At 34.9% G+C, this 22,745-nt stretch overlaps 3 protein-coding genes across 4 annotated transcripts; 1 reads left to right on the top strand and 2 right to left on the bottom strand.

The window, feature by feature from the left end:
- Positions 1-3,229: 3,229 nt before the first annotated feature.
- On the bottom strand, positions 3,230-6,176 carry LOC118266106 (ejaculatory bulb-specific protein 3-like). Its single transcript, XM_035579479.2, has 3 exons — positions 6,018-6,176; positions 5,148-5,361; positions 3,230-3,600 (listed from the first exon to the last, which is right to left on the bottom strand). The coding sequence occupies exons 2-3, from the start codon at positions 5,341-5,343 to the stop codon at positions 3,452-3,454; spliced, it is 345 nt and encodes a 114-aa protein (XP_035435372.1). The 5' UTR covers positions 5,344-5,361; positions 6,018-6,176; the 3' UTR covers positions 3,230-3,451.
- Positions 6,177-8,058: 1,882 nt separating this feature from the next.
- LOC118266097 (ejaculatory bulb-specific protein 3-like) lies at positions 8,059-10,277 on the top strand. Its single transcript, XM_035579468.2, has 3 exons — positions 8,059-8,185; positions 9,363-9,557; positions 9,978-10,277. The coding sequence occupies exons 1-3, from the start codon at positions 8,113-8,115 to the stop codon at positions 10,163-10,165; spliced, it is 456 nt and encodes a 151-aa protein (XP_035435361.1). The 5' UTR covers positions 8,059-8,112; the 3' UTR covers positions 10,166-10,277.
- A 1,298-nt stretch (positions 10,278-11,575) lies between these two features.
- LOC118266098 (ejaculatory bulb-specific protein 3-like) lies at positions 11,576-20,457 on the bottom strand. Of its 2 annotated transcripts, none has more exons than XM_035579472.2 (3): positions 20,241-20,457; positions 12,768-12,963; positions 11,576-12,078 (listed from the first exon to the last, which is right to left on the bottom strand). In XM_035579472.2, exons 2-3 carry the CDS (start codon positions 12,946-12,948, stop codon positions 11,891-11,893), a joined length of 369 nt encoding a protein of 122 aa, XP_035435365.1. In that variant the 5' UTR covers positions 12,949-12,963; positions 20,241-20,457; the 3' UTR covers positions 11,576-11,890. The 2 variants fall into 2 exon arrangements, with proteins under 2 accessions (XP_035435365.1, XP_035435364.1); XM_035579471.2 differs by lacking the exon at positions 20,241-20,457 and adding an exon at positions 13,375-13,479.
- Between the last annotated feature and the right edge of the window lie 2,288 nt (positions 20,458-22,745).

Genomic DNA, 22,745 nt, shown 5'->3' with positions numbered 1-22,745 from the left:
AAAGAAGTTTCATGTTGGAATACGGAAGGACTCGAGTATGTATCTCAGCTGTTAGAGAGGTGAGGTGAAGTCATTGTAGAAGACCATTAATAGCAGGTGTGTAGTGCTCTCATAATGATAGAATGCAATAAGATTCCTTAAGATTAGTAAGACAGCAGGCTGATACTTAATCAACATACGTGTTTGCCATCAATGGAACACTTCAAATTTTCACTGACTTCAAAAAAGAAGGAGGCTCTTTGTTTGACCTGTTCTGTGTTTGGACCTATCTCTGTATCTCACGATTGGTCGAAGTGATTTTGGTGCGGATTTCAGAAATTGTTACACTCTGGAGCAGGTTTTAGTATATTAACCGACTTCAAAAAGAGGAGGTTGAAGTAATTTTTTTTTGTTTTAAACGTAGTTTACTGAAAATTATTGAATTTAGTTTATAACAAGAACTGCACGCTTGGAGCGGTGGCTGGGCAACCGGCTGCCGCATAACATGTGGTGGGTTAGATTCCCGCACGAAGCAACTCTTTGTGTGATTCACAACTTGTATGTATGTAAACGCGCCCACGATACATGAAACAATCCTAGAGTGGGGAAAAGTCTAAAAAAAAAGAAAAATAGAAAGATACTTTAATTCAGCATCGTCATCCACGATTTCGTCCAAGGCTGGATATAGGTTTTCTCCAAGAGCTTGCCTGTGAACTTAATCATCAGCTTTTCGTAATCAATAACTGCTAATTACTTAGTCAGTGTACATCGTCACCGTCATTGTTATATCAGCCACAAGACGTCAATGTCAAGGGTGCTCTTCCACTAGTAATATGCTATGTAGCTTTGCTACGATGGTACTACTATTTGCTTCGGAATATACATAAAACCATACTCAATACCTTTTAGTTCATTTAATATCCACGCAATACGTTACGTTCAATAAGGAATTAATGTCGATAGATCGGGATCAGATTGAAGAGTAAGTCCCTGATCGACCAATTGGCAGCTACCTGCATCCGTGTCATGAGCTATCGAAAACAAATTCTACGAAAAAACTGAATGAAAGTAGGTTACAAATAAACATTGTTTTCCTTATTTATCAATAATCACATTCACGATAATATTCACAGAACTTTATATAAGAAGCAGTGAGTCAAAATGTAACCAGATATTTTTAACCCAGAAATTAATTCTAAATCTTTGTACACGGTAGTTGCGCATGCGACTACGAATTTAATAATTTATTGTATTCTAGCTAAGCTAGTACCTATTTCTATGTGTGAATTAACCAAAAATAGATCTCTGACGTCATCATTTTATACTATTATCATCGGATGATTTTGATAAACGAAAAACTTGTTTTGTTGCATATAAACATCAACATTATAACCGTGAAAATGAGGATCAATGAACCCGTTGAATGAGCCAAAATAAATAATTATAATATCAACTCTTTTACATGTCACCTACTACAACGACACAAAGAACTTTTTGTTTGTACAGGCCTAAACAGGCCTATACAAACAATACTAAATACTAAATGATGTTTAGAAAACTCTAAACATCATTTTTGGGGAGAAAGACTAGAGAGTTTGTATAGGACGTTTTTTTTTCAAGGGGGGAAATCATCCAGTGACTTCTCCCGCCTTGGGCGAGGCGAGAAAGGTGGCAGACTCTTACTGACTAAAAACAACCCCGTTCTTACGCCTACTTTTCAAGTCAGAGCCCCGGCTAGGCAGTCCGCAGCTCCGGTTGTATAAGACCTACGGATAGTAGTAGGTCTAGTAATAATACTTTAACTCATTCAATTACTTTGACTGTTTAAGAAGGCCTTTTTTTTAAAAGTTGCCCCACATTAGGATTTTCTCCTGTGTAGTGGGTGCGTTTACAAACATACAATTTCACATGCACATGACACCCACACCCGAAACAACAATCTGTTTATCACACAAAGAATTGTTCCATGCGGGAATCGAACCCGCGACACGTTGCACGGCACCTAGTTGCCCAGCTACCGCGCCAACCGTGCAGTCTTTATTATCTACTCTAATTAGATAATTTGTATGAAAATACGTCAAAATATCCAAATTTTTTACCCAAAATTACCAGAAGTAATAAAACTTGATATTGTTAATATCACTTTGCGTTAAATCTTGAATGTAACTAATAAGTAGGTATATAGGTTTGTTTGCCATTCAAAAACGGTAAATTCGCTACTAAGTGACTTGTTAGAGAATAGAATGTATTGGCAATAACATCGAATGTAACAGTATGTAGGTAGCTATGATGTATTGAGGCAAGTAGGTAGCTACATAGACGATCGAGGCTAATTAAAGACACGGCTTGTAAAGTAATCATATAGACTTATACAGTCTAATCATGATATTTGATTATAAGTGTGGGAGAACCATGCTACGGCACGAATCGGCGGGCTCGACCGGAGTGATACCACAACCTCACAGGAAACCGACGTGAAACAACGCTTGCGTTTTGTTTCATTGTGTGAGTGAGGTTACCGAGGGCCCAATTACTCTTCTCTATCTTCTCAATCCCCTATTCCCCAACAACCCTCATTTCTAACTCCTAAAAGGCCGGCAACGCACTTGTAACGCTTGTAAGTGTCCATGGATGGCGGCAATTGCTTACCATCAGGTGATCCTGTGCTAGTTTACCGGCTTATTCCATAAAAATACATATCATTGTAAGTGTGTAAAACTAAATAATTACTACACGACATAGTAGATACAAAAGAAGTATATCAGGTCCGTAGTATTACCTCCAGCACCATGAAACAAATCTAAAGAGGTGCTATAACTGGGTTGATGCATAGGTGGACACACTAGGATCGATCAGGGTTAAGGAATAGTAAAAGAAATTACCGTGGCTCCGGCTCAAAGCAGGAGTAGGAACGGGGCGGTTTATAGTTAGTAACAGTCTCACCCTCGCTTTTATTTATCTTGGCAGGAATGGTAGGAGTCATACATATTGTGCTTTTGGTTTTACCCCTTAAAACAAGTAAAGGTTGCTCTAACCTTTTCAAACTAAGCGTGAGGGCCTTGCCTTTAGGCATGCAAAAATTATTTTAATAAACTTAACGCACTCGTGCGCCTTTTCAAATGTAAATAGCAAACTGCTGCATACTTATTTTTACACAAACGATTGAGTTGCGCCTTTTGAAATCTTAGCAGCAAGTTACTAAATAGTAATTTGCATCAAATTTAAATTAGGATGAATAAAAACAAAAAAATATTAAATGCATAGAATCCAATTGTAATTAACATAATTTATACTAACAATAGATGTATATTTTTTACAAAAGTTCATTTCAATCATAATTATTACAAAATTTTCGAATCATTATCCTATATAGTCTCATAGGTACTTTACAAAATTTTTCGTAAAAATTAATCATAAAACTACATTCAATTTTAAATTTTATTCCGTTACTAAATAAGGATGCATTTTGATTTTACTCCTTCTCGGAAGCTACTTTCTTGATCAATTCATTGTAGAAGGTTTCATAGTCATCGTGCAATAGTTTTAGTACGCGGTCATACTTCGCCATCTGGGTTGGGGAACATAGTGCACACTCATCATACATTGATTTCTTTGATAGCTCTGAAACAATAAAATAAATATATGAATAAAAACTACTTCTACAAAAGCCGTCACCAAAAACCTTTTATTTAATAATAAAATCGGTTATTAAAAGCTACTTAGGTAACAAACACTTTTCTAAAAATCGCATCAAACCGGTGAAATATGTTTTACAGTTAAATATTGCTGTGAAACCATCTGGTTGAACCATTTGGTCAATAAGTTGTAAGACAAGTGCAATTTCCTAACTAGGGGATTGGATTATATTCCTGGTTCCGTCAAATAAATACGAGGCTTTTCTACGTTTTGGTTCATGGTAAGTAGTTGGATACTACAACAACATAACATAAAAGTGATAGGCATTATAGGACATATTTGATGCAAAGTTCATGTATCGTAATGCACTCCTGCTTACCACTTTAGAGGATTAAATACCTACGTGATTATATTTTACACAAGCAATAAATTAAAGTTTTTAGTTAGAGACCAATTTAACGTATCCGCGCTGCGTCATATTTCATTTGGACTCAGATAAAATCTTCCACAAACAATTTGCATCATTATCTTTGGAGTGCATAATGCTAACCATTTGATTTTAAACTGCTTTAAATATGCATTTAAAAGTTTAACGTAAACAAAATTAAAATATTACGTAAGCGAAAGTGTTACTGGGCCTTTTACTATTACGGATACGACTATCAGAAAATTTCAAAAATCAAGAGAAAAGCAGAAAAATAGGGAATATCATTGGTGGCCGGTTTTGCTAGTAAATACTAAAATTCTGTAATAGATAAATCGATTTATATGCTGTTGGATACATAATGGAAAATCTCCCTTATTGTTTGGGAAAAGCAAATGCAACCAGTTGTCCAAATGCCAGGTAGCGAACAACATCACACGAGACTTACAAGCTTCGTGCTTTACCCCAAAGCCAAAATAAAATATCCATTCAATTCTCTCCATTCGACACACTTTGGAACGAGCACCTATATAGGTGCTCGTCCGAGCATCTGTCCGTCCGGACACACTATTATTTATTTGTTTATTTGTTGACCTTTCAAAAGTACCTAAGTATATGATTTAATTGGAATAAATGATTTGACTTTGACTCTGACATTATCATTTAGTTTTTTCAACGTCCACGCTTGAACAAGAAGCTTTTGGAATCCGCAAACTGTAGACTAATAGACATTTTTATGGGGTAATGAGAAAATAAGCAAAACGTGTCACCTAATTAACGGATAATAAGCGATCGGCACCATCTACGGATACTCACATCACTAGAGAAACGACACGCGCATAGTTTACCGTTTAAAACAAAGAAAGCTCTTTTCAAATATTTTTATATTTATAGTGATTTTGTTTTGATTTATTGTATAGATTCATTTTTGATTATTGTTAAGATTTAAGTTTAATATAATGTAATTTTAAGGAAACATGTAGACGATTTGGTTCTGTAACTGTTAGTCTATATTGTTGTTAAATTATAAATAAATAAATATAATAGATTCTCAATTATTTGAACAAAACTATAATACTCAGAAAAAAATAATTATAAAAGTACTAACCAACAACTTTTTTGTAAGGGCCACAGTCTCCTTTGTCTAGCAAGCAATCGAATATTAGTTTCCTACTCTCTTCATTAGCGAATACGGCGTCGTAGTCGAAGGCCTCCAGTATAGCCAACTCTTCCTTCGTGATGGGTTTGGGTGGCGCTGCAGCTGCAAGTGCCAGGAATACGGACAACACTACTAGTACCTTCATCTTCAAGCTTCACTTTATCTGGAAAAGTTAATAAGTTCTATTTTATTAAGTTAAACTTAATCATCTAATTTGGTTAGGTTATTATATGCGCATAAGATAGTGCATGCTTTGCTTTTCTTTAAGTGCTCATCACTTAGCAGCCAGCACCTAGACGTAAGTTATTAATGTACAAATTATAATGTAATAGCGTACTTATTGTTGAAAAGCGTAAAATAAATGAATAAATAAAAGTATTTATGTCGATTGAGTTTTGGCTGCACGGTTAGCGCGGTGGCTGGGCATTCGGCTGCCGCGTAACGTGGGGCAGTTTAGATTCCCGCACGAAGTAACTATTTGTGCGATCCACAAATTGTTGTTTCGAGTCTGGGTATCAAATGTGTATGTGAACTTGCATGGTTGTAAATGCACCTACGACACAGGAGACAATTCTAGTGTGGCATAAAGTTTACAAATAAAGTTTACGTTTAAAGTTTACAAACAAATTCACTATAGAAACACATAACTCGATTATAGTAGTAGAAAAAGGAATTTAGCTTTCATACAAAAGTAATACGAATAAACATAAAAATAAAGGAAAAATGCACTTTAAACAAGAAATGTAAAACAAGAATATTATCACTAATAAAATAATTTGAAATGTTGACGACTGTGTAAAAGCAATTAGCACTACCTACCTCTGATACAACGAATAACACTGAAGAACAACACAATCGTTCCTTGATTTTATCCACAATTTATAGTTGCGCGTGAGACTGAAATATGTTTTGCATAAGTTGAGGAAAATTCCAAGATACCTACAAGGAATATAATGGACTGATCAATTATATCCACCACTTAATTATTCTATCGACACATTAAAGTTCCTTGTTACATAGGTACAAGCCATTAGGAAACCCTTTGTCAATATATAGGTACTTCTTAGGTTGGTCACGGAACCAATTAGAAAATGCTTTCAGCCATTAAGTTATCTAAATATAATTATTTATTTAATTTTTATAATGAATAGACTGCCTCGTTGCTCGAGTGGTCGCAAGCGCGACTGCTGGGCAACGGGTGTCGTGTTCGTATCCCGGGTCGGGCAAAGTATTACTGGTTTTTTTTTTCGGTTTTTCCAACATTTCTCAGTAGTAGCACGGAGTCTGGAATTGTGGCCAGTATATAGCAAAAAGCTCACCCCCTATTACATGGGACTTATAACAGAAATGGCGAAAAGTGGCTATACATTATGTAGCGGCATTATGTGCCGTAATGTGTACCCCTTCGGGGGTAAAAGTCGTGACGTTACTTTTTTATAATATGGGGTTTAAACCATAATATAATATGGGGGTTGGGATATACTTTCGCCCAAAAAATGTTCAGGTTTAAATTTTCTAAGACCTGTAATTTTAGATCTACACTGTCAGTCGGTCAGTGACTAGAACGGGTCATTTCTATTTATTGATCCCTAAGCATTTAACTGACGTCAATAAACCTGTGTGAAATCTTTGCTTACAATATTACAATATTTTTATATAATTTCAGTTCATTTTTCTCAAGATAAATAAGAAATAACGTAAATTACTTTTTTGTTGTAGGTAATTAATTAAATTTTAATTATTTTTTACAGATGTACGATGCCACAATTCTGTCCAGGAAAGTTCGACACATCACAGACTAAAAAAAAAAAAATATCATTTCAATTTTTATCCTTTTCATTCAAGTCCAGCTTATGTGTAGCTATAAGATACTTAAAGTTTTTCATAAAGCACATACACAAGTTACACGATTTTGGTATCTTTTGTGTTATACAATTAATACAATTGTAATTTGTTGAAAGAGTTCTAGATTGTCATTTTAATAGTTCATTATGAGAAATCCGTTGTCCACATACATTCTTAATGTATATTAATTGTAAAGAAAATCCGAATAACATTATTTACGATACATGCGTGTTGAAAGTTGATGTGCATACCTAAGTCTTTATTCTTCATAATTTCTTTCAACGACCAGTTATTCTTTTAACCAAAATGACTTTTGATTACCAAAACTACGAGTATATGAGATATAGTGGTTCAATATTTATATTAACATTGACCTTACATAGACCTTGGGTCCGTCGATATCTATTAGCATCATATGTTTGATATTATCAAAGCAATCAACTTCGGATGACTGGTCCACTGTAAATAACCGTACAGGTATCATCAATCGATAATAATCTTTGCTGTTATTGTTATGGATGTGAATTTTGTTTGTTGGTAGACCAAGTCTCTACTTGCCTATTTTTTTATGATTCTCCGAAAATAAGGAAGTTAATGACTTCATCGAATTAATTGACAGCCTGATGATGATGAGGCTGTTGCCATCCACTGCAGGACATAAGCATCTCCAATTGCACCTCATTGAGCTCGATCTTCAGCCATCAGCATCCAACTACTGCCAACCGATTTGCGGATATTGTCAGAAGGGAGCCTTACTATTATCTTTAGGCATGCTTGAATAAATCTCAAACTTGTCTATAATGAATTCAAGAGCTTATTCTTGTTAATCGAGTAAAATACGTTTTTGAATCGTTTTGCTAACCAAAGTCAATATTTTGGTGCAGTTACATGACTTTTGAGTTCTATTAGTCTAGTGTTCAATGTTCATTTGAAACAGTTTATCTCTCAAGGCCATTGCTATCATGGTATCGCAAATTGTATCTGCCAAAATTATGCTTTAATGCCATTAGCCTAAACAATTTCATTTTTTTAATATTTTAGGAAATTAAGATAATTATTTGTTTCCGAAATGTATGGTATAAAATTGGATGAATGGTGGCTTCAACCATCGATACCACTGGGACATCGGATCATACACATTGGTAAGATTTCAAGTTAAAAATATTTTATATGCTATAAAAACCGATCAAGTTTTTCTCGAAACTCGCACAGAGCATTCATGTTCAATTAAAATAATTAACTTTAACTAAAACTAATTGTATTTGTATTTAGTTTAATAATAGTACATTAAAATTAAAATTATATTTTAATAGACACGAGTAGTGGATCGCAATTTTGCAATTGCCACTGCTAAGTCCGATCCGGAGCTGCGGACTACCTACCGGGTTTACTGGGGCTCCGGCTCGAAAAGCAGGAATAAGAACGGGTGGTTTTTAGTCAGAGTCTGACACTCTCTCTCGCCTCACTGAAGGCGGGAGAAGTGATTGAATGATTTTATGCCCTCAATATTATATTATTAACATACTCTCCAATTTAATAATATAATTTTTAGTATGCATGAAAACTTTATGTAAGGGGTATTATTTTTTGTTCTATTATCGTAAATGGCGGGACAAGAAATTTGATTATTTTCCACCCAAAAAAAGTCATTTTGGGAATTTAGAAACCTTTATACCTACTGTGATAGATCAAGGATTGTTTCTGAAACCCTTATTCTCTACCTACAGTGATATTTGTAATCTTTGGCAACCACAGTTTCTTTTAACACGTGTACACGTGCTGTAGTCGGAAAAGACATCCCAAAACAATAAGAAAGGATAAACATCTGCCAAGTGCAACGAACCACAGCAGAAAAGTAAACGAACCTAAATATGTTTAATAAGATAAAACAATGAAAATAAAAATACACATCAATTTGGCTGAAATATGTGTAATTGGTGATTAAATGTAAAATATTTCCGTCAGTTTAAATATCTTCATGTGAATTGAAATTTATCTTAAAAAAAAACGTTGCCCCAAGGATCTTCTCCCGTGTCGTAGGTGCGTTTACAAACAACGTATAAGTTCACATGCAAATGACACCAAGACCCGAAACAACGGTTTGTGGTACACACAAAGAGTTGCTGGTGGTGGCTAGTATGGTGGTTGGGCTACTGGCTGCCGTGCAACGTTTAGCCATAAGTTCGATTCCTGCATGGAGCAACTTTTTGCGTACGGAGCAAGACTTTAACTTTGAACAGGATCTTTGGCCATACATAAGGCCATACCATTACTGAAATCTGTAAAAAAACTTAAACTCTATTTTATTTTTATTTTCAGATACAAAATTCAATATGAACGCGCTACTGATCGCTGTTTTCGCCTTAGCCGCTCCTCTTGCTTATGGCTATGACGAGAAATATGACAAAATAGACGTAGACAAGATTTTGGGGGATGATGCACTATTCACCACCTACATTAATTGCATGCTGGACAAGGGACCCTGCTCGGTAGAACATTCTGCTGACTTCAGACGTGAGTATTGAAAATTGGATCGTAGTGATTGTTTGCTAAAAAATAATGTGTACATATAACACAGCCACTTTTCGGTACGATTGGGTCGGCTCAACAACAAAAGTAGCGTGCAATAACATTAGTGTTGTATTTCACTGTTTGGTTCTCTCACTCCATTCCTGATGACTCCAATCCGCAAAAAACCGGAAACGCACTTGTAATTCTTTTTATGTTGCAAGTTCCATGGATGGCTCCAAAACGGTTGACCCGTATAAAATAATTTCATTCAATAAATAATTTCATCCCATAAAAATAATTCAACCAGAATATAACTTTATTTCTATAACATCATCCATGGGCGATGGTTCTTTTACATATGCATAAGAAGAAAACTATTTTCATAATATCTAGAACTAAAATAATTTCTTCACCTAATTCCAGAACTGCTGCCCGAAGTGATAGCCACAGCGTGCGAGAAATGCAATGCCATACAGAGGCAAAATGTCAGGAAGACAGTCAAAGCCCTCAGTGAGAAGAAACCTGATGAGTTTGCCCAATTCCGAGCCAAATTCGACCCTAAGGGCGAATACGAGAAGGCATTCAGTGCTTTCGTCATTGGTACAGATTAAAAGAAGATTTTAATAATAACTTATGTTACTGACTTTGAACTTATGGCTGATTTTTGAATGGAACTGATTTAAAATATATGTGGAGCATTACAATAAATAAGAAGCAAAGTTATATTGTTTTTTTATTTAATATTGAAGTAGGTAATTTGATAAGAATTAATTTTAAGACAATAAACTGTGATTGCCTTAGTCTGGATAAACACTTAAATATTGAATTAGGTTATTGCAAAATCATATTTTGATAAATAGAATACACACACAGCATTATTAGGATATAAACATATTCAGCACCCTAGAGAGGCCTTCACAAGTAATCAAAACAAATACCGACCTACAAACAGTCACATACTTATCAATCAACTCTTAAAGAAAAAAATATAAACCATCTTTGTTTACTAAGGTTACATAAAAACTTGATCAATTCTATTATAAAACTACTATAGATAAAAACGGTCCGATTATCTTCCATTGATTGGCTAAACACTTCGTCACGCTAGACCTTTGACTCATTGCGTTATGTCCCAGACTCTTAGCTATATAACTGGACAACCGAAGGAGATAATAATACTCTATAACATTCATCACTAATAACAAACTTCATTTGACGTCAATACAAATAATAATATCACGACTTGCATCCATCAAGACCGTAACTAATCCGAAATTATACACCTAACCTCTTTTTTCTATCATTGAATTTAATAATTAAAACTATTGTTTCGTCTCCCATTAATAAATTTTATTCCGCAGGATTTCTGATATAACTGTAGATAACGTGTACCTATTTACCTAGCTATATCTATGTATATTGCGGAATAAAAACGCTATGTTACGTGCAATTGTTGCAATCTAAGAAAATTGTCGGATATTTTTTACGTGCAACAGTAAAGAAAGGGAAAGCCACAAAGAAAAGGTTTCGAAAACTAAATGGAACACTAACAAAAACTAGTAAAGGGTCCCATGGCGCGCCAGTGACGTGAAAATCGTGCCATGATGCGGAACGATTGCGTTGTGTCGAAGATTATGTGACGGGCTTACACAATCTATGAAGTTACATCAGATTGCAGCGGTAGCTATGTGAGCTCTCTGGCGCAACTAGCCGCAAGCGCACAGCCGCATCGCCGCTAGACGGCCCTGCCTGACATAAAAACCCACATGCAACCCGCTCAACCTCACCTTTTTTAAAACTAATTTCATCATTAATTACAATGCTACAATGATCTAATTGTGCAAACAATACCGTTTAAAACAATACCCTGACTACTTTGACCTACGATTTAATAGGGCCAGTTTTATAAAAGAGTTCAAGCTCAACATATTAACGACAAGTCATTTCAAGAGACCTTCTCATAATAAACCTTGGATCTCTCGTAAACACACATTAAGAGTAATAAAATAAAATAAACAAAATTATATTAAAATCATATTTTATTACAATAATATCAGTCAACATCGTGATATTTCAATAAATAACACAACAATTTGTCATCCGATTAAAATCTAAAAGCCTACATATAAATTAAATCACAAGGATTTAAATCCCGGGGAACGGAGAAATATTGGGGGATGCGGGATAAATCCTATGGGAGGTGAAGTTGCTAGGTACAGTATTATAGAGAGCTGTATGGGAGTCAGTCGAACTGCGGTTAAAGCAAATGATTTGTATTTACCTATTACAGGACCTATGTCTTAAATCTAAATGGTCTTGGAACATGGTGGAAATTATTAGCTGCTTCCCTGGAGGAATTTGTCGAAGTTGGCGCGGTGCTTCTCACTGGGGTCGTTCTTCTTCACGAGGTCTTCCCACTCCTTGGGGTGTTTCTGCTGGATGGCCTTGATCACCTTCCTGATGTTACCCTTCTGCTTTTCTGTGCACTTGGCGCAAGTTGTCTCTATCGCCTCAGGGAGGGCCTCTGGAAAAGTTTGATTGTAAATTAGTATATAGTTAGGATTTATGTTAAGATGAAAGAATTAACCATAAATTCATAAAGTCTACGCTTTTCTAAAATGTAGTCTGTATTCTTTAAACCCCCTAAAAGTTTTTAAGATACAAACAATGACAGTGACTAAGCAACTCTATAAAGGAAAACGCACCAAGGATTTAAAAAAATTAGCACGAATCCACATAGACGTACTTTGAACATTGCCTAAGGATATTTTCCTGCTCACAAACCTTGACCTCGACCCGGTTTGTGCAAACTGTTTGAGTGGAGCACTCGGTTAATCCGGAGTTACGTAAATATGTATTTAGTGCCACAACACCGAATGCGGTGTCAAAACCACGACTGGATTATTGCAAAAATTATCGACTGCAGTTTAATAATATATCAGCACTAAAAAATATCTAGGTACTATAGTTTGTTAATATAGTTCTATTCGGCTTTATTGGCAGTTTGAAATATAATAAATTCATTTTCTTTAGATGAGAGTACGTTAGTAAGAATATGGTAATGGTATGGAATGATAAGAAAAAAGAATAACAGGAGTGTTAGTCATACACGAAGCCTTCCATTGAGAATAGCACATCCTCTTGATTCACTACAAATAAGGTCACAAACAAATACTAACTATAATTACTAGCAACTACAATAAGAATACTTACTTTTGAAATCTGATCCTTCGGGCGTGCACCGTCCCTTATCCAAGAAACAGTTGATGTATGCCTTCAGCAGTCTGTCGTTGGAGATCAGGGTATCCACATCAAAGTTATCATATTTAGCGTTGTATTTATCAGCAGCCAACGCCACCACGACCAAGCACGACAAAGCAACCAGGACCCTCATATTGACAGTTGATTTCTGCAAATAATAATTGAATTTTATTCCTGTCTTCTAATTAATGAACTTCGTGCGAACACAATGGAACAAAGAATGTGTTCTGTCCCGAATGTTAAGCGTTGAAACCTATTTAGCGAGCTGTTTCCATGGACGTTGTACAAACACGGGACGTGTGTGGACTACGGTATTAGTTACATGTCACACGAATTAAAACTATAAATCTTAAACATTAAATTCGAATCTTTGTTGAATGTTAATTTTATTGATCTTCGAATTCATTTTTGGCTAGACACAAAGTAGCGAAGATTTTTTTTTTGATATAGTCGAATAGTACAGTGGTAAAGTCTAGAGGTTACACTATTATCACAACTTCGATATCACAATTCACAAAATATATATCGTCACTGATTAACAAGAAGTTCATTCACCCACCTTTTACCTTCTACAATCGACCTAAAGAACTAGCGGTGGCAGAAAGCGACAGTGGTTTATATTGACGACGGTATACCCACTACCTTCATTGGCACATGGGTCAACGTTTGCGCAGTCAAAACAAACCAATTTGAACCTTTTAACTAAACGAATAGGGTACTTAGTTAATTACCTGAGCGGTTTTGGTAAAACCCTCCCTGTATTGTTAGTGAAATGTTAATGGGTCGTAAGTTGTGGCTATAAACAACACATACTGTATATTACTGCGTTACCGGGAAAATTAAGCAATACCTATATGTTTTGCTGCTTCAAAAAATAAGGAAAATTATCTTCAAAATAAAAGTGCAAGGCTTTTAAAATCTTGTTGTACTGACAGTGATATATGCATTGGTACAATTTCCTATGAAAAATGACATATAGTGTTTTCTAGGTCGATCGCAAGGGTAGCATCTGAGTGAGGTCAACATTAATTTTAACTGTCATATATTGAAGTAAAATAAACATTTAGTTTTTTTACATCAATAAGTATTGACTATTCTTTATTTATTACATAAGATTACTACGACTAATTAATTAGTAAAATGTAATAAAAATAAATCAAGAAAAAAGGGAAGTAATAGAGGGGAAGAAGAGATTTCTCCGACTCCGTCTTAGGGTGCTTTTCAACCAGAAACTAAGCTGTGAAATTATGTGGCCATTTCTACCGATTCTAAACTATGTAGACAGCTACATAGTTTAGAATCTACGAAGATGCGCCGCCACAAAGTAGCTATGCGAGGACGATGCGCAGCTCGAGTATGCGATGTATCGGTAGTAGGGAAACTATCTATAGCCAGCATCTTCACACATCTTTCCATATAAAAAACATAGGTTAGCCGACTCCGTTTCCACCAGAGCTAAGCAATGAATATGATTAGTGGAAGCCAAACGCATCCACAGCAATTTAGCATAGCACATCCTTGGTGGAAAAGCACACTTATCATATAAGTACATACGATTTATCATATTTTATTGTAAAACTATTCCTTAAATGTCCTTGAAAAGGTCCTCGTTTTACCTTAAACGGAATGATTATTGCTGATTCAATAAATCTACAATTGAATAGCTTTGGATGACTCAATGACAATAATTGAACACAAAGAAATCGTTTGTCACCTTTATGTGTCTACTATACACATGTCATAATAAAAAACCGGCCAAGTGCGAGTCGGACTCGTCCATGAAGGGTTCCGTAACAGCAAGTAGATGACATATTATAAAAGTTACAAAATAACTTGGTTTTACATAGTGTTTGTATGAACGACAAAGTTATATTTGCGGTTTTTGAAAATGTTTTATTTCTTAAAAAGTATTAATGATATCTGGTTCAGACCAATTTTCGTCGTTAGTTTCTATTGAAATCTACAGCATATATTTTTTTTAGTTTTCTCACTCTCTTATTTTAAAAGTTAAAGGGGGGGGGGACACTCATTTTTCCAGTTTGGAAGCGTCTAACTTTCAAACGATTGATTTTATCGAAAAGTGGTTTTCGGAACCTTAATGTCTTTTTTAAAGACCTATCCATAGACAACCATCACGGATATGTTAGCTGAAAAAAATTTTTTTCTATCAGTTCCATGTATGGAGTGCCCCCTTTAAATTTATAATTTTTTATTTAAAATTCGAATAGCGGTTACCGAAATACATTATCCTACAAAGTTTCAACTATGTAGGCCCAACAGTTTCGGAAATAAATGGCTGTGACATACGGACGGACGGACGGACGGACGGACGGACGGACGGACAGACAGACATGACGAATCTATAAGGGTTCCGTTTTTTGCCATTTGGCTACGGAACCCTAAAAATTGAATTTTATTATTTGTTATCTTCCTAGGAACTAGTAGTTATTATAAAATATTATATTTTTACTTCATAATCTACGTCATCATTATTATCATAAACAGCCTGTAATGTTGTTACTAACGTCACGCAACGTAACAATTTTGCTTCGATCACGTTCACAATGTGATCGAAGCAAAATTTATAGATTGCTCAAGCCATTAACGGACGTCTGGGATGAACTTCTGACTGGGCCGCCACCTCTATCAGTTCTTTCCATCCGTGCATGAGCGACTGGAGAGGACATGGTTGGAGGTGGATCACTGTGTTGCCCAATTTCTTACTGGCCATGGCAACTTTAAAAGCAAATTGTTCTCATTTAAACTCGTTGATTCACCATGGTGCCAATGTTCGACAGCGGAGTTGCAACATGAGCAATTCGCCCATCAAATTCATTCAATTCATACTCTGGAAGTGTGGTCTCTGGCAATCTGAGCGTAACGCTATGTTGGATAATTTAATTGTTTCATCAGGTGTAGTTTATTACACGGACCTTGTGGAGTCTCGAGCAAATTTCCGTGCGTTTAGGCGTTTTTGCCATACCTATTATTGGAAGCAAGTATAACAGCTCACGCATAGGACCCATTTAGTATTTTAGTTTTAAGTAAAATTTCCGTGGTGCTTGGCGACTGGGCTTCTCCCAGTTGTGCAGTCTCTTTTGTGCCTTTAGGCTTAAGTCATCCTGTCTCCTGCATTAAATTCACCGAGGGAAGTGGAAACTATCGTTTTCTTTTTTTCTTCTTTAATAACATCTTCTGATTTGTTTCGTTGCGGGATCCAAGACAGTCATTCATTTCCCTGGGACGCGCCGGACTTCAGTGTTCCGGTGTTTTCATTTCTTTGTATCTACTGTAGATCCTGGCTTACAGGAGTTGCAGCGGTATGGGAGGTTGTAAAAAAAAAAATTATAACGTCACGCATTTTTCCCCAAAGGAGTAGGCAGAGGTGCACACTACGGCACGTAACGTCCCGTGTAACAGGGGGTGAGCCTATTCCCATATTATTATACTATCGGAACCGGGATCACTTGTGAGGCAGTTGCATGAGTTGCACTTGCGACCACGTGACCCACGGGGCCGTCAAATATTTGTAGATATGTATGCATGTATGTATAGATGGGCTATATGCAATACTATATACTATGTTGTAGTTTATTTGCGATGTATTAATTCTCTCGTAGAACAATCTGCCTGTATTGAAAACCATAAGAAAATCCTTTCAGTTCTTTTTGAGTATTTCACCATACAAACGGAAAAATAAATAGACAGACGTGGTTTTCTTACATCTTAGATTACAAGTGACAATCATCGAATGTAACACAGTGACGCTAATACATAAGAATTCATAGAACAGTGTAAGTTTATAATAACACATAATGAAACAACATACATAGGTACTATGTATGTATTATGATGTCATGAACAGGAACCTTAGTACGAGTTTGTTTTACGTTTAACGTAATCGAAACGAGAACGCGTTCGGCGCTTTAATTGGCTGCTGCGAATGAACCAACCAATCAGAACGCCGAACGCGGTCTCGTTTGGTAAAACGTAAAGCAAACTCGTTCTAAGGGTACATACAGTAACTAATAGTAAACAGATCAGTTTCTTAGAAGGTGTTTATTTAAAAATTCTCAGTATTACTAATTGAATCTACAAATTAAAGTACCATTAGCTAATATAATTATACAATTACAAAATTTATGTTGTATAAATTATATTATAACTGTTATTTTATTCATTATCAATAGAGGCGCTGATGACGCAATTGTAATTACATTTGCAAGTTTGTTTAACTAAGTATGCTAATTGAAACTTAATTATAAATTCAGTTAGGTGAATCTAGTGTTAGACATTAGTCTAACGACATTAAACTAATGGGTCTTTTGTACAGCAATTATTATTACTCCTAATTTTGAGTTTTATTATTTTATCTACTGATTTAAATGGTATATTTATTTTCTGTTTTATTTTTATATTCTAATTTATTTGTGTGTAGTGTTTCATATGCGTCATAGATGCCTGTAAAAAATGCTATTCACTGAAAACATCGTCATAAGATAAATATGTTTAAGTAAGTAAAGTTGAAATAAAAAATAAACATCCCTTAACCGAAGTTTAAGGATACTTTTCCACCAGAGATGTGCTATGTAGGTGTGCACAGAAGTTGCGCATCTTGAGTTTGCAATATATCGATAGTGGAACCCACTTTTTAGTGGCAATCTCTCCAAGTTAAAATTTTATCAGAGTTTGCACAAACTAAACATTATTTATTAATTTATTCGTTTTTGTAAGATTGAAATTCTTTGGAGAGACTACCAAATCTTAATATGCCACCTGACTCGTATGACGTATTTAGTGACACCTATAAGGTAAAAGTTAAAACGAGACTGCTTCCATTGTCGAATCACACAGAATCACTTATAATAATTACTTATTATGTACCTATACGGAAATATTTCAACTGCCAAGGTAAGTACAGAAGTTTCTAGAAATTAAGAAGTTATAGATTTCTTAGTCAAGTACCTAGAGTTCTGCATACACACATTATTTATTAACATGTAAATGCTTGCTTCACTACGAGTACTGGTGGTTAAAACTGACCAATTATGTAATCTTAATTGACATGTTACCTATAGAATATGGTTTAAATTTTCCACCAATTAGACTAGTAATAAATACTTATCAATTAATTGCGAATCATAGCCTAAGTAAAATGAACCGAATATATACCTAAGAGAAAGACAAATTACTGACAGAATAATAAAAATATTTTTTGATTTTTTTTATGTGCAAAATCATCCAGTGTCTTCTCCCGCCTTGGATGAGGCAGAAGAGTGTCAGACTCTTACTGATGTACATACATTTCTTATATATGGATTTCTCGTTTTCAAAACATCTCTTAATAACTCTATCTCTTAAATAAAAACAGTCTTTGGAGCCATTCCCAATATAAATACAATACAGCATTCGGTGCTCGGTAGATCTCAAATCGTTCAAGTCACTATTTAATATTGAGCAAAAACTCTTGAACATTGGGTTTTTCGATTTCTAAACGGTCAGTACTAGTATGAATGCGTCCGGTATATAGCAATAGCTTGTTTGATTACATAGTACTAATGTTATGACTGACTCAAGCTAGAATTAAACTATGCAGCTACAGTTAGAAATGGCGTGATGTTATGTTGATATTCGTGTCTTATAGTGGGATTTTGCGTGTTGTACCTATTACTTTAACATGTAGGTAACTCGGTGGACCGATTTTAATATATTTTAGTGCAGAGTTAACTGAGGTGGACACACTTATAGGTTTCCTATGATTACTGTGAGAGCTCCGGGCCAGGTCTATTAGAGGACCTAGTGCCCCTTACAGGTGCTGAGGGTGGCCACCGGGGTGGTGAGGCAAAAATCCCACACTCCCTAGTCTTTTATCCCCAGTAAGCTAGGCGCCATTTAAAGGTATGCACCCGTCATCAAAAAGGAAAGGTTTTCTACGGCATTATATCTTAATTCATCCAGGGATTTAAGTTACTATAAACAATAAAGTTTTACCTATTACTATTAGCCATTATAAACAGTTTAATATTAATAAGAAGTCTACGTAACTGTTTTCAAAATTATTATCAGTAGATTTCAAACAAAGGAATTTATGACTATGGCAGGCCTAAGCGATAAAGGCTGTTAGTAAATAACATAACAGACTCACACATGACATAACTGGCAAAACTGAATGCCATAGTTGATAGTAGAAATTTGTAGAAAAAACGTTATGTTATAAAGTAACATTACAATCGTAATCATGAATGGTGTAACGTACCTATTATATTATTCTTGAGTCATATAAACGCACCTGCATCGTATTATTAAACACAAAACCTGAAAACATGTGCAATCGATGAATGCAGTCCTCAATTTTGACCAATCGAGTATTGAATCGATTACACACATTTTTTACTTACTCGTTTTCCTTGCAATCGAAATAATAGAACGAATGTACGATTTTTTTTATTTCGATATATTTTTTTATTTTAATAAGTAATTATCGGTTCAAATTGAAATTGGTGTCGTGTTTTGTCAACATACAAACAACTCTGATTTATACAGTTTTACCCCTAAAGGGTTTGGCTTAGAAAGTAACTTTTATTTAGCTCAAAATGACCTATTCAATGATCTAGGTAACACACATACATAGCTATTGAATGGAGGGACCAGGATTTGCATCCTCCTTTGCTTTACGCCAACCTATGTAACGTAATTCTAAACTTAGACTTATATTTACGTCTGTCGTTGCAGTGAGTAATTCTAACGCAAATGACTACTAATTTGCATTACGAGTCTACGGAAGACGTATCTAAGAAAGAAGTTTATAATTTTATCTATAATCTTAACCTACCTTAACTAAACACGGCATGCGTATAATCAGTATGTTAATTAATTACGTTTTTTATTATTATTGCCCTTTGAAATAATAGACATAACGCGGAAACTAAACCACGGATATGACAAAATCTGTTACAGCAATTGCATCCGTATTTTTTAAGCAATATGACTCACTTCACTTATACTCATATGTACTTACATATACAGCCTGTTTTTTTTTATTACCAGCCAATTTTTTTTCTGAGAGTTATGTAATATTCAAACATTCAAGTTTTAAATAAAACATTATTTTTTTAGAAAAGAAAACTGACTTCACTGAAGAAAATCGGTTGAAAAGAACACTAAAATAGTCCAAATAACTTTTATTTCGGAGGTCGGTGTTAAATAACAAACAAACAATAATGTGAAACACCGACTTTCGAAATCAAAGTCAATTTGCTCCTTTTAATGTCTTCAGTGAAGTCTGTTTTTTTTTGTAAAAGTTTTTTGTTTTTATTCAACAATGGAATATTAGAATGACATCGAAATATCAAAAAAAAAAAAATTTGGTTATTTGGTGATAAAAAAATCAGGCTGTATAAGTATACTTATAAAACTTATACTCACTTGGTAAAACGCTAAGTGGGCAGTGGTTAAGTTCAAGCGCTAGATATAGCCTTCTCAAAGGCTTCATAGTACTTGTTTTTGGGGTCAAGTCTCTTCCTCAGTTCCTCATGTATCTCTGGGAAGTATCCCTTGAAGGCGTCGAACGTTTTTCTTGCAAGCCTCCGCTGTGATTGGGTGCACTTCTTACACGCCGTCTGAACTGCTTCGGGCAGGATTTCTGGAATTAGTATTGTAGATTTTTTTACTAAATTGTTTTTGAATTCAATAATATTTTAACCATATTTTTTCATATACGTAGATTATGTATCTTCATTTAAGTCCAGGTTCTCGTACAAAAGGAAAAACTGTTCCAAAGACTACATTTTTCTATAGAAGTTTACAACTTAAAACGAAACTTCAAATAACCCTCCTTCTGGCGCAGTCGAGTAAAAATTGGTTTACAAGTTGTGAAATATTTACGTCTGATTTATAAAGGACAGTTTCCGCAATATCGTCACGCCTTTTAACCCCGAAGGGGTAGGCAGATGTGCACATTATGGCACCTACAGCCACTGTATAATGTACACCCTATTTTTACAAATTATTTTGCAAGTCCCCATGTCATAGGTGGTGAGCCTATTACCAGACTCCTGCTACTAATCCGAAAAAAGGCCAGCAATACTTGGCCCAACCCGGGAATTGAACCCGAAACTGCAACTGCAACTGCAATCGCACTTGCAACCACGACCAGCGAGGCAGTCCCGCAATATAATAAAAATAACATAAACACAACACATTACATAATGAATTATGTAATATTCAAGTAGTTTATATTATTTCCAGAAGCTTCATACATAACTTGAGTAAATAAACAAAAAAGTGTAGCTACTAACATCAAGTTAAATATTGATCGAATGTACTTGACCGGCGAACTTTTGCGGTTAAACCCACTACTTGATAAGCAGTCGAGTAGATCAAAGTAAATAGTCATACATTTGGGTTTTCCCATTTATTTCTTTAGTTACATTATTGTTCTATACTTTGAACATGTGTATATAGGTACTCGTACCTACTTTGAATATACCTGTATATATTTGAATAAAATTTTGAGTCCTCCTCTCTCTTAAATTTGCGTTGTAAACAATTATGTATTTTTTCAGTTATTTAAAGCATCTCAGCCGGGAAACATTTCAATAGTTTTAGGTTACGTTAAACTTTTCTAGATGTAGAGTACGCTCCGAATATTATAAATGTGAAAATTATTTATTTGGATGTTTGTCCATCAATCACGCTAAAATTACTAAACGGATTTCGATGAAATATGGTATCGAGACTTGGGTATGTGCTGACTTGGGTGATAGGATACTTTTTATCCCACGGAGACGCGGGCGAAGCCGCTGGCAGAAGCCAGAACTAATACAAAGGAATGATAATTACCAAATGTAACAGATGCCAGAACTAATACAAAGGAATGATAAAAATCAAACGTAGTAGGGAAGAATTTTTTCTATATTTTCAGGCTATGTCTATAACAGCGAAACGTCTAAACTTATGTTCGGTTTATGACTATAGACTCACTAATATAGTACAAAAGTTACAGCTGCAATATTACAAGCACACAATATTCCTTTGGGACGTAATATTGTGTACGAGTTATGTAACAGCAAGAAGTTGACAAATCCAATATTTGTAAAGTACCTACACATACATATGAAAGCTTACAGCATACCTACGACGTAACATAGACATAAAGTTACATCCTAAACAATTTGCAAACATGTTGACTTGGGACATGTTATTTATGATAATTATTATGGTTTTATGATATTACTTACATTACATATGAAATTAATAAAATGTGAATGTTTATGGACTGAAAAGAAGAATAGAGTAAATGACTGATTTTTATTTTAATGTCTAGTAGATTATTTTAAAATATTAGACACGTAACGTGGGTAGGTATTTTATATATCTTCACAGAAACAAATGCTTTCCAAGATATATCGATTTGAAATTTCGCATAGTCCATTGAAATGTTACATGAGCTTTACATTTTTTAGAGGACGCAATGTTTATTTTTTGATCATGTAGGGGGGTCAATAGAAGCTTAACTTGAAGTTTGTGGGGTCGCCACCCTTGTCCCTCGGCCGCCATCTTGGAAAAAGGGATGGAAACACTTTTTTTGCTATATCTCGGAAACTATGCATCGTAATAAAATTTTCAAAATCAAATTTGTAGAAAATTATTTTGCCTACAAATATGTTTATATACCTTTTTGCCCTAAATTAACAATTAAAGAAGTTATAAGTAAAAAAGTGAAATTTTTTTAATAAAATTTTCTCTTTTGCTCTATAACTTTTTTTTACAATTTATAAATAAATGGCTTCAGACCAATCTTGAAGAATATTTTTCGAGAAAAATTTTTCATTACAACTGTTTTCAATTTCATTCATTAAAAACTCAGTTAATAGCGCTCCGAAGTTAACCGGGTTCGTCAAATTAGTCCAGTCAAATAACGAATGTTAT

Source organism: Spodoptera frugiperda, chromosome 7 (assembly GCF_023101765.2).
Source record: "Spodoptera frugiperda isolate SF20-4 chromosome 7, AGI-APGP_CSIRO_Sfru_2.0, whole genome shotgun sequence".
Classification (NCBI taxonomy): domain Eukaryota; kingdom Metazoa; phylum Arthropoda; class Insecta; order Lepidoptera; family Noctuidae; genus Spodoptera; species Spodoptera frugiperda.
The sequence above is the reverse complement of the archived record's forward strand: the minus strand, read 5'-3'. Positions and strand labels throughout refer to the sequence as shown.

Excerpts from the sequence above, each read along its gene's own strand:
- LOC118266106 (XM_035579479.2), bottom strand. The coding sequence starts at position 5,343 with ATGAAGGTACTAGTAGTGTTGTCCGTATTCCTGGCACTTGCAGCTGCA. Across the intron at positions 3,601-5,147 it reads CCCTTACAAAAAAGTTGTTG|AGCTATCAAAGAAATCAATG; the intron begins GTTAGTACTTTT and ends TTATTGTTTCAG.
- LOC118266097 (XM_035579468.2), top strand. The coding sequence starts at position 8,113 with ATGTATGGTATAAAATTGGATGAATGGTGGCTTCAACCATCGATACCA. Across the intron at positions 8,186-9,362 it reads ACATCGGATCATACACATTG|ATACAAAATTCAATATGAAC; the intron begins GTAAGATTTCAA and ends TTTTATTTTCAG. Across the intron at positions 9,558-9,977 it reads ACATTCTGCTGACTTCAGAC|AACTGCTGCCCGAAGTGATA; the intron begins GTGAGTATTGAA and ends ACCTAATTCCAG.
- LOC118266098 (XM_035579472.2), bottom strand. The coding sequence starts at position 12,948 with ATGAGGGTCCTGGTTGCTTTGTCGTGCTTGGTCGTGGTGGCGTTGGCT. Across the intron at positions 12,079-12,767 it reads CGAAGGATCAGATTTCAAAA|AGGCCCTCCCTGAGGCGATA; the intron begins GTAAGTATTCTT and ends AAACTTTTCCAG.